The sequence below is a fragment of the Candoia aspera genome, chromosome 2 (genome assembly GCF_035149785.1).
Source record: "Candoia aspera isolate rCanAsp1 chromosome 2, rCanAsp1.hap2, whole genome shotgun sequence".
In the NCBI taxonomy this organism is placed as follows: Eukaryota; Metazoa; Chordata; class Lepidosauria; order Squamata; family Boidae; genus Candoia; species Candoia aspera.
Genome location: NC_086154.1, coordinates 209,740,239 through 209,752,546, shown reverse-complemented (window position 1 = coordinate 209,752,546; position 12,308 = coordinate 209,740,239). Strand labels below are relative to the sequence as shown.

At 40.4% G+C, this 12,308-nt stretch overlaps 1 protein-coding gene across 2 annotated transcripts in view; it reads left to right on the top strand.

Annotated features, from left to right (window-relative positions):
- GRAMD2B (GRAM domain containing 2B) overlaps positions 1–12,308 on the top strand; it is a 69,044-nt gene that overhangs the window by 38,280 nt on the left and 18,456 nt on the right. For both annotated transcript variants that reach the window (XM_063295279.1, XM_063295280.1), the window contains exons 2-5: positions 6,054–6,176; positions 8,230–8,317; positions 10,502–10,568; positions 11,838–11,941. In XM_063295279.1, coding sequence (XP_063151349.1) covers positions 6,054–6,176; positions 8,230–8,317; positions 10,502–10,568; positions 11,838–11,941 — 382 coding nt within the window. The remainder of the gene's footprint in view (positions 1–6,053; positions 6,177–8,229; positions 8,318–10,501; positions 10,569–11,837; positions 11,942–12,308) is intronic.

The following is a 12,308-nucleotide window of genomic DNA, read 5'->3' as shown; positions in this document are numbered from 1 at the left end:
TCATTGTTATAGTGTGGAATATAAGAAGAAAGAATTTTCAGGTTTCAGCAATTTCTGTTAAATGGAAATTAATTCCATTAACTAGTGAAAGCCCTGGGAAAAGCAGGAAGCACAAGTGAGCAACAGATTATTTTAAACAATGACTTGAACAAATGTCATCTTACAGCAGCAGTGAAAGGAGCAACCATAAACATGCTTATTTCAAATCAGTGAGGTTAGCTTCCATGTGAATGGGTTGAAGTGTGGACACAGCGTCTTTCACATATGGATGCTCATTTAAAGTGCTGACAGTCTTGACTCCCTATCATCCTTGATCTCTACTCTCTTTCCCCAGAAATAGTCAAAGGATTATATAGATTGCAGGTTCATTAAGGCAGCCATCTAATCTCAGACTGGGGATGGGAATTACAACCAGTAACTCACATTATTGAGAAAAAATGTGGTATTTTTATGGCACAAGCGCAGCAAAATAGCTCGATTTCAAACCTCCCTCTCTCTCTCCCTGCCTCCCTCTCTCATTGTTCTTGCTTTGTTTGTCTATGCATTGCATTTATATTCTGCCTGTTCTCTGAGAACTCAAGATGGCTTCTTCCTCTCCCCCTTGCCCTACATTGAGGTGCCGTTGAGTCTGCCTTTGACTCCTGAACAAGTCCATGCAATTTTCTTGGGAATATTTTTTGAAAGTAGTTTGCCATTGCCTTCTTCCTAGAGAGAGCACCACTGGCCCCAAATCACCTAGTTGGCCTAGAATTCGGATTTCCCTACCACTAGTCTAGCACCTTAACCACTAGACCAAACTGGCTGTCTTCAAGATGTGGCATCCAAGGTGGTATCTCCTAATTTTGTTTCCTTAAGAACAATAAACCTGAGAAGTGGATCAACCTGAGACTGGCCCAAAGTCACCCAGTGAGCTATCTGTTTGAGTGAGGTCTTTGTTGGCAGATTGCTGGGAAAGCCTTTGGCCCAGGAGAGATCAGAAAAGTCACACACCAGGCATTTCTATAAAAATCATTTTATTTACAGAAAACAAAACATATTTAAAAGCTTCTGCATTCTTGCAGGCTCTCAGTGAGAGCTGCTTAACTCTACATGCCTACACAGAAGGAAAAAAGAAACTAAAAAAACAAGTCTAGGCAAGTTTTTCCCCCCAGGTGCAAAAAAATTAACATCCGAAAAGGGGACAGTTGAATTCAACCTCTTCACCCGGCCAAAATGATTAGTTACCATAGTAACCTTAATCTGTAGTAGAAAACATTAACACTCCCCTTTTTATACTACAGAATAAGATGCAAACCAATTTTCTTTGACAACTCTGTCTTTCCATTCACATTATTTTAACATTATCTCCCCTTTGGTTCAACAGAAAGCTACCATCCTTCTTCCTGTGTATTTCTAAACCTAGGTTGTTATAATTCCAAGGCTTTTTAATGTGAAATGGCTTTTCATGCAGGCTTCAAAATCAAGCCTTTGTTTTTTCTGTTGGTGTGAACAGCAGCAAATCATCAACATAAATGCACAGATACATACAGCCTTGTTTGTCTTTCTTCATATATACCCATGGATCTGCTTTTCCTTTTTCAAAACCAAAATTCTGCAGTTTTTCATCTAATTTTTGGTTCCAGGATCTAGCAGCTTGTTTTAACCCATAGATTGACTTCTGCAGTTCACAGACTAGATTCTCCCCTTTTTCATAGCGGGGGGGGGGGGCGGTTGCTGCATGTATAATTTGTGGTCTAAATCACCACAGAGAAATGCAGTTTGAATATCATAGTGGTGAACTGACATTCCTTTGAGTGCAGCAATTTTTAACAGTAATCTAATTGATTCACCTTTAGTAACTGGTGCAAAAGTCTTGTCAAAGTCTCAATCTTTCCTTTGAGTGAACCCTTTTGCAACTAACCTTGCTTTATATTTTTGGATTTTGCCATCAGCATCCCTTTTCAGTTTGAAAACCCACCTGCAACCCAGACAGCATTCATTGGGAGGTAGATTTACCAGTTTCCATGTTTTATTTTCTTTCAAGGATGCTAACTCCTGTTGCATGGCAGAATGCCAATTTTGTGCAATCTCAGGTGGTAAAGCATTCACTTGTTCTAAAGAGTCAGGTTCTGTGAATATGTGAAAAGCCTTTACTGTTTCAGCCTGAAAATGTGATAGAGGAATGCCTTTATTACTCCTCTGAGATCTGCGAGGTAATACAGGGCTTAAATTTTGACTCCTATCACTTTCCTGAGAAGCATCTGTCTCATCAGACAGATCTTCAGTTTGCTTTTCTGGTTTAATGTCCTCATCAGGCAAAAAATCACCATCAGCAAGTCCTTGCTGTTCTCTTGTGGTGGTCAGATCAACTGGAGAGCTAGAGTTTAATCTCCCCCAGTTTTGTTCAGCAAAAGAAGCGCTTTTGTTAATTATTAATTTATCTCCCATTATGAACCTGTAGCTCCTTTGGCTTTGTTCATAGCCAACAAAGATGGCTTTCTTTGTTGTGGGGCCTCCTTTCCTTCTCTGTTGTTTTGGAATATGAACCCATGCAGTGCTACCAAACACACTAATATGGTTTACCTTTGGTTTCACACCATAAAACAAATGGAATGGAGTGTCCTGAATCACAGAGTTATACAATCTGTTTTGTACTTAACAAGCAGTAGATATGGCCTCTCCCCAATACTTAAAAGATAAATAAGAATCTTTTAGCATGCATTCCATCGCATTTTGCAAGGTTCTGCCCTTTATTTCAGCAACACCATTTTGCTGAGGGGTGTAAGGGTTAGAAAGAATTTGTTCTATCCCCTTTTCCACTAGGAATCTTTTGAATTTGTGAGAAAGGTACTCTCCTCCTCTTTCACATTGGAGTGCGGATACAGGCCTAGGGAATTTTCTATTTGCCCATGTCACAAAACCTTTAAATTTCTCAAGTGCCTCATCTTTATGTTTTAAGATGTAGATAAATGTGTATCTTGAGAAATCATCAATGATGGTCATTGCATACCTTGCTTGTCCAAGACTTTGAGCAAAAGGACCAATAATGTCAGAGTGTACAATTTCCAATGGTCTAGTTGTAACTCTGTCACTGTGCTTACTCACAGGAGCTTTTAGTGTTTTGCATTCTTTGCAAACTACACAGTCTAAGTATTTATCACAGGGTTTTATCTTTAGGTCAGCACACAGCTGTGGCATTTTTGCTATATACTTGAAATTAGCATGACCAAATCTCCTGTGCATCAGGTGTACACATTGGTCATGATATGGAGTGTTGCCAACTGCAGCCTTGCAGCTTGGCTTCCTTGCATTTTGCACAATGTACAAGGAGTCTTTTAATATACCAGTAGCACACAATTTTCCATTTTTACGTATCTCACAACCATTTTTCTTAAATGTTATGACATACCCTGATGCAGGCAATTGTGCCACGGATAAAAGGTTTGATTGTAAATTTGGCACATACAACACACCTTTTACAGTTTCTCCCAAGCAGGATAAATACAATCAGCTTGTCCCATAATTTTGGTCACAGACCCATCAGCCAAAGATACACTTTGTCTTTCAGTTTTAGACAGTGACACAAAAGAGCTTTTACAACTACATAAATGACAATTGGCCCCAGAATCTAACAACCATACATCAGAATTACCCTTCTCAGCAACCTGTGCAATTTAGCTTGTCTGAAGAGCCTTCTTCTGTGTTGCCCTTGTGTTCTTCTTCTCTGTCTTTCTACTCTTGGGTCTCAAGGCACAGTCTTTCTGCAAATGTCCAGCTGAACCACAAGTGAAGCATCGCTGGCTGGCTAGCGCTGTGGCCTCAGGTTCCTTTCCCTTCTTTTCCCTTGTTTTCTGGTATTGCAGCTTTCCAGAAGAGATGGGGAGGGGAACCTTTCCTCTCTCTTCTCCCATTCAGCGAGTAAGCGCTGTGTAACATACAATGGGGTGAGGTCTGCTTCAGGCACAGCCTCCAGGGTACAAATCAGCGTGTCCCACGTTTCATTCAGTGAGGACAGGAGGATATAGGATTTTGTGAGAGGTGTAAATTCCATTCCTCTCTCCTGCAACTCAACAAACAGCTGCTGAATATGATGCAGGTACTCAGGAAGGCTATCTCCTTCTGCAAGGTAGGCTTTGTACAGCATTTTTGTCAGGGTAACTTTACTCCCTGCTGTTGCCTTTACATATAAGTCTCTCAAAGCGTCCCAAAGTTGCTTTGCAGACTGCATACCTCGCACGTGGACTAGCTGATTGTCCTCAACTCCCAGGATAATGGTGGCTCTAGCCCGCTCATCCTGTCTCAGCCATTCAGCACTGGGATTTTGGGGGGTTTGCTCACCAATTGGCAGCCAAAGATTCTCTCTGCGAAGATACATCTCCATCTTCAGGGCCCAATTCAAATAGTTGGTCTCTGGTAGGTGCTCCAGAAGCATCGCTGAGGGCTGGGAGGTAGCCATAGCTTCTTCCTTCTTTTGCAAGTCACCTCAGCTGGCTTCTTTGTCCTGTAGACTGGCAGTTGCTGGAAAATGTCCAGGCGGCTCCAAAGAAAACCTTCACAGGTCTTTGCTACCTGCCTTTAAATTGTGCATGAGGTATGGAGCTGATCTCTCTATTCTCTCTGGGTTTTACTGGGCTTACTGGGCTGTTTACTGGGCACATAACCTGTTGGCAGATTGCTGGGAAAGCCTTTGGCCCAGGAGAGATCAGAAAAGTCACACACCAGGCATTTCTATAAAAATAATTTTATTTACAGAAAGCAAAACATATTTAAAAGCTTCTGCATTCTTGCAGGCTCTCAGTGAGAGCTGTTTAACTCTACATGCCTACACAGAAGGAAAAAAAGAAACTAAACAAACAAGTCCAGGCAAGTTTTTCCCCCCAGGTGCAAAAAAATTACCATCCGAAAAGGGGACAGTTGAATTCAACCTCTTCACCCAAATGATTAGTTACCATAGTAACCTTAATCTAGTAGAAAACATCAACAGTCTTGAAACCTATCCTGAGTGCAGTCTCTTAATCCTATTCCAGCACCCATAGATATAGAGAGTAGTTTGAGAATAGAGTGGGTTTTGGGGGGGGGGGTTTCCCCTCCCCCATTATACATATCTACATTGCTAGGACAGTAGGACATTCCCAGATGTCAAGCTCAATTTGAGGTAGCCTTAACTTAGTCGTGAAAGAAGTCCATTTTACCATATTTCAGCATTTACCAAAAGAAACCATTTCATTTCTGTTTCATTCATGTTTCGCACACATTTGTCCTCCTATGCACCACCTGGCAGAAATGGATTTGTTTGTATCATGATTTCTGCAATTGGGAGACCATCAACCCTACTACCCATCTTAGGAAACCTACCATCACCATGTGCTTTCTAAAACTGGGAGCCACTCTCACAATCCAAACCAGCTGAATATTTATTGAGATTACTTTTTATATTTCTAAGGCATGTTATTAAGATAGCTCAAATGATGACTACAAGAAGTCAAAGGGTTAGGTGATTTTGCATGCATGGGAAGTACGTTAGGTCCGTTTCACTAATAATCCAGGATGTTGAAGCCATGACTTGACTATGAGAACTATGCAGTTGTGAATAAAAGTTGGTTCCCCCTCTCCTTGAATAATGAAAGAAAAAATACATTAATGGGACCAACACTGGAAAAGGGTTAGCTTGATGTAATAAGTAATATAGTCAGTATGGAAATACAACTGACTTCATGTTGCTCTATCATGACGTTCTCTGTATTTGGTCTTAGCTTCTACCTCACTCCATGGTGGAATGTTGAATATAGTCCTATCACAAGAGCTTATGCATTCCCTGGGGGAAAAGGAAACTAGCTCCATTTTGGATGTTTCAGATACATGCAAGGAAATTCATATCTTCACCCATAATCTAATTAACTGAAGGATCTCTAAGCTGAGAAAAAAATAATGTTTCGTCCTTCAAATGCCATCATTCAAAATATCAGCTACTGTATACAGGTAGATGATTGGAACTGGCAACTGGAATTTAAGCTCTGAGACCACTGTTTTGTTTTATTTTTTTAGCCCTAAGGAATTATGTTACTTTCTTGCAGTTCAGAAAATGAAAATGGAACAGAAGAAAAGAAGAAATCTGGAAAACCAAGCTCTGGGGTGCCACAGATATCACCTACTGAGGCTGACTATTTTGAAGACCAGAAAAAAGTTGCAACTGCACGGTAATAAAGAATCCAACTAGATGAAACTTTTAGATTTGATAAATGGTTAAATCTCTGTTAAAGAAAAATGACAACATATTCTGTGAACGTCAGAGACCTCTGAATTCATCCACATAAGTATATACAGTATCTCTGATCAGAATAAACTTTGAACCAGTCTCTCTCTTATATAAGGCTTTGTTTTAGATTAGTCTCTCCCATTGGCTGGGTCCCCAGCCCAATGGGGAGGGTGCAAGGGCATCCATGCAAGTCCAGCCACCACATCCCTGTGTGTGCCTGACTAATTTGCAGATGCCAAGCACAGAATGTGAAAGTGCAGAGGGGCTCTAAGTTGTTCAGTATGCACTTACACATTTCTCCTAATTATTTACAGGTTCTTGCTCTTCTTATTTCTCAAACATCTGATTTTAATTCTTCTGATTACACAAATTGGGAATTGGGAATAGTCCTATATATAAATGCACTGGTTCCTTTTCCCTTTCTTAGCACAGCAAAGCCGAAGTGACTGTTGGAAAATGAAATAAAGCCATTTGAAACTGGAAACAAGTGTTTAGGATTTTGCCAGTTTCTCAAATAATAATACTGCAGCAAAATTACATGAAGAGAGCAGTTCCCAGGCTTTGTAGGCTAATTAGCATGTTTTGAGAGTGTGACATGGGCTCCCTACAAAATGGCTGCATAGAGCTCTGGTAGCCCCCTGTCCTTTTTATTTTCTAAGAATACTGCTGGGTCTATGTGGAGTTCAAGAGCATTTTTGGAAATAAAAATGATGCAACATTTTTCAAACTTCAAATCATTGTAAAATTTAAGGCAGATGAGACATGGAGTTTGGAGGGAGCCAAGAGGGGCATCTGTAGCTGCCCTGGTATGCATAGTGTAGATCTCAGTAGATTCTTCACTTCTTTTCAAATATGCTAGTAAAGAATGGCAAAAACTTCAGTTCTGCCCCAAAGCACAGTTGGGTACTTATGTCATGTAGGGAAGAAAAAAAATACATCATTCTCCAAGTGGTAACTGTGGGGAACAGAGATACAGTATATAGAAACATAGGGGAAAAGGAAGGGAATATGAATTGCACAGTAACATATGGGCAAACAAAATCTACCACAAATACTTTGTGAAATGTATATGCATAAAATATATGCAATAAGGAAAAATGTGGTATGGGCAAGCAGTGGGGTTCTCACTTGTGAAAGCAAAGAGGTGAAGTGGCTTCACTTCTGCTTCTCCAAGGCCTCTTTGACCGCCTTTTGTGGCCCCTCCAGTAGCCAGAAGAGGCTTTTGTGAGTGCACAATGCAGTGAAAGCTGTAGGATGATGCAAAACTTCAAGGAGCGAAATCGTGTCATCACTACACATTAACTGCATATTGACAAGGTAAATTGTGTTGCTCTGCAATGCACAGCACTTTGTTGAGGCAAATTTGAACAGAACACTCACATTTTCTTAACCTCCAGAAATGTGATTTTTAGCTCCCAGAATTCTCAGCAATGGCCGTACTGGCTGGGGAACTCAAGGAACTGAAGTCCAGGTAGGGCGATGCTGGTGTAGGCTTCATTATGCTGCCATGCTGATCCTTTACAGTGTGTGAGATGCATGACTGAGCAGACAGATCTGTGATACTAAGCATCCAGTTTAAAGCATTTGCCCAGAATAGAAGCCTTGATGAAAGTCTTAACTAGCAGAGCTATTGCAGTTTTCTTGATTAGGGTTAAAGGGCAACACATTTTTCCTCAGTAAAACACACTGCATCGCCTTGCAGCCTGTTTGTTGTCTCTTACCTCCTCTATGGACCTTTCTCCATTACTTGCAAGAGCTGAAAGAGGCTTCTGCTCCTACACAGCCAGAGAAGGCTGCAGAGCACTGAAGTAGCAAAACCGTGAAAGCCATTCTCTTCACACTCAGAAGCAAGAAATACATATTGTTTCATAAGTATCTTTGAGAGCATGCTTTACTCAGATCTTCATCCAACCTTGCTGAGTTTTCAAAGTGAAAAAACTATCCTTTAGGAAATGAGAATAATGTAACAGCACTATACGTGGGATTTCCTTTAGGTCGAAGACAATTGTGGATAAAAGTTTCTTGACGTTAGATGGCAAGAATGACTCAAAGGCTGAAAGGAAGAAGCATACCTCAAACCAGGTACTGAGAAATACTCACCTGTTTGCTATTTGAAATGTTAAAGACTCTGGTTGTGGCAGGGCAACAAAAGTATTGCAAAAGATCAGGCTGGAATAGTAAGTCAGTGTTGAAATACCAATTTTTCCCACCTACCCCACAACTCTGCTGAGTAAGGGGGCCAGGCATTTGTCATCAGTAAGAGCTGATCCTTAGACACACTTTACACACTGAACTGGTTCACACATTAAGCTAAACCATGATTTAACAATTAAATCAATAGTTTGATACAGGGGTGCTACATAGCCCACTTGGCCTGGTTCACATGGACCAGTTTTTAAAGTAAAATACCCCATCCTTCCTCCTTTTCTCTCATTCTCCCTTTGTGTCCCACATTCTCCAGCTTTTCTTGATGCCAGGCAATAGTGCATGGTGTGATGCTAAATCAACCCAGTTGTCCCCTTGGTGAAAGAAAGACAGTGGCAGCTGGTGCTCACTTGGCTTCTGATGTGGTGTCATTGAGCAGGCAGGCTGGATGTGGGAAAAGATTGTGCTATGTAAGGAGGACAGGAACAACTGGGCTCTTCAACCTGCTCCTGTGCATTCCACAACAGATCTTTCAAGGATTTGCACACTTTTAATAGAGACCAATATGGATCTTGTTCAGCATTTTCCAGTGTCACCTGAAGACATTTATATATCCCAAAATATTTGGCTCTGTTTTTTGATGCTATTGGAGGAAAGGTCATGAAGGATGCAGACTGTTTTTGTACTTTTACTCTTTTTTAAAGTGAAGGTAAAATGGAACTCTGTTTCTCATTAATAGCTGCCCTAGGGTTGACTTTTGTGCCTTGGTAACCATTAGTGCTGCATGGCTTTGCATAATGAGCATATCATCTGGATTACCTATGGCATGGGCACTGAGTGCAATAACAGGCAGTGGCTTATAATGCAGCGTGAATAGGCTCAGTCAACACTGTTGACTCCTTTACGAGACTACTATAGGCAGGCTGTATGTGCTTACAACCAAGAACACACCAGGAGATCTGCTAGTGTCCCTCTGGTTCATGCCTCATGCTAAGGTATAATGTGTTTTTGAATTAGCATGTTGTGTGAAGCCAGCCAACCATTATGGCTCATACTCTTATCATTTTTTGTTTAGATATTATGTGATCCTAGGCAAGAGTGGTTTTTAAGGGAAACCATGGCTTTCAAGAGAGGGTAGTGGTGGGAATTCAAGGAAGGGGGACAATTGGGGTGCAAGTGCATTCAGTGTTCGCCCTTCCCCAGTAGTGCATGTTATGTAAAGAGCTGCTTATGGCATGAAGCCATGGGGCCTGAGGTTTCAGGTAACCAACAGCTCTTGGAGGAATGCATGTCTGCATACGCATACCAAACAAGCCTACACTAGTGCTAATACCTCAGTATGCATACAATAAAGGCATTATCATCAGAATGAGATGATGCCTAAGTTTGATATCCCTGGACTGATCTTCACTGAATAAACCTCAGTTGGCTAGGTTTACTCAATATGGTAAGCAGTTAACCATGGCTAATAAAACACAATGATGTTTCCACGATGGGCTAAGCAAAAACAAAATAAATCCCTGTGACGCTGACTTCATCCAGATATAACTAAGGCCAGGACCATCAAATAATTAAAATACTTAATGACCTTATTGATTCCAATCCTCTTGCCCCAGAATTAATGAAGCCTTGCTGTTCTCTTAGTGTAGAAGAAAGACTAAGACTTCTTATGCACTTAAGTACAGTGTGTTGTATGTGCATATTTTATGCATAAATATAATTACACTAATTGCACTAAAAACACACTGAAGGTGAGTTTCTTTTGGATGTGTAATCTCTGTTTCCAGTATGGGACCCATTGACTGGAACAAACTTACCCTTCTAGAACATCAGATTCTGATCCTGATTGGTGGAGGAAGAATGTCAAAAAAGTCAAGATGGCAGCTGCAACTATGCCATCAAAGTGTAGTTTTGATGTGTCTATTTTTATGTGTCTTATGTGCCTGCTGATTTGCTCATTCTGTTTTTGAGAAGTATGTGCACTCGGTATGGCATAGTTCCAGTTCTTTCCATCTGCTGCTGAAAAAGTGTTTGGAGGATTTAATAATAAACTAGGCAAACAAGGCTGAGGGCAGTTACAGTAATATAGCAGTAACCAAATTCTCTGGTTCTTTGCTTTAGTTTAAGGCAAATGCTCATTTTCACAAGCTGTTTCTGGATGTCCCAATTGATGAACCTTTGAGACAAAGTAAGTGGAATGCCATTTTTTATCTGTTATGTTTTACTTTTGTAAGTTATGTTTTCTACATAGGTAGTCCTCATTTAGCAACTGCCTCGGGTAGCAACCGTTCACAAATATGACAGTAATAAACGGTAATAAAGGATTCATTTTCTGACCAATACACGCATTTAGGCCAACAAAAGCCTTCAGTGTGAAGCTGATTAGGGTCTGATCAGTTTCAGGCAGCAGCTGCCAGCCTGCAGGCGGGTTCTAGTCCACTATTCATTTATTTGTTTGTTTGTTTGTTTATTATATTTATCGCTGCCCATCTCCTCCCATTGGAGGAACTCTGGGTGGCTTAAGGTCACAGAGCTTGTTAACTTGTGGGGTTAGCACTTGTTAGGGAAGTGCTGCCAAGAAAAGCAGCCCAGGAAGAGATAGCTTGTTTAAGCAATCTCTCCACCCTGCAAGGTGGCGAAAAAGGGTCAGGCACAGGACACTGTATGAGAGAACTTTATCTGAATGAGAAGACAGCAACCAGTGATCTTTGCAGCATCTCTCCCTATCTCTATCATTCAGGTGGTTCACTTAGCAACCATTTTGCCTAGTGACCATTTCACCAAAACCAATTACAGTCACTAAACAAGGAATACCTGTACTATTTTTTCCACAACTTGTGCTATTAGGATTATGGAAGGTTTTGTTTATTGCCAGTTATAGTGGCTTTGTTTTTGGCACACATATGTGCACAATACTGTTCTGGTTCATAGCGCATTCTAATTGTGAGTTTGCTTTCCCATGTAAAATCCCAGTACAAGTAGTACTCATTTAGCGACTGATCCATTTAGCAACTATTCTCAATTACAAGGTGATGAAAAAGTAACTCGGTGGCCAATCCTTGCATTTATGACCTTGGCAGGTCTGTAAAGCAAAGGAAAGCTAAAGTAAGAGCATAAGCACTGTTGCAGTTTCACTTGGAGCCAGCTTCACTTAACAATTAAGTTGCTGGTCCCAATTGTGGTCGCTAAACAAGGACTACTAGTATTTAATACTGAACAGCTTTTTCTATTCAATACTCAATATTTATATATCAAAATGTAGGTTTTGAGGAAACTAGGATATTGTTTCAGACATTTTAAATTTTGCAAAGGTTTTCCCCCATCAGTAAATACCCTTTGTATTTGCAATATTTGTTTTAAGGAATTTATCTTACATATGTAGTGTGTGTTAGATACATTGCCTGCCCAGCTGTACATATTCCCCAGTTAGATAACATTATGCATGTGACCTTTGTAGATTTCACCTGCGCCTTACAGAAAGAGATTGTGTACCAAGGGAAGCTATTCATATCAGAGAACTGGATTTGCTTCCATTCCAAAGTCTTTGGCAAAGATACCAAGGTAAGTAATCATAGCTTACGGTGCATTAAATTCCATGAGGCATGCCTAATTTTTACTTAATATGTAGAGGGATGATAGTGCAAATGCTAATGCAAGATGGCATATATACTGTATAAATAGAAAATCAGAAAACTTTGTAGCATGTGAGCTATTTAAAGCATTACAGCAAACTTGTTGCTATTGTCTGTTTGACCAATATTTTCAGTTCTAAATACCAGCTATGTAGAGGCAAAATCCTAAGGAAGCAGCAAGCTTCTACTTCATTTCTAAACTGACATTGCACTAGCAATGGAACAGGATGCAACTCAAGATGTGGCCTAGTTCAGGCTAAACACTAAATCGTGATATGTGTTACTTGCTTTGTAAC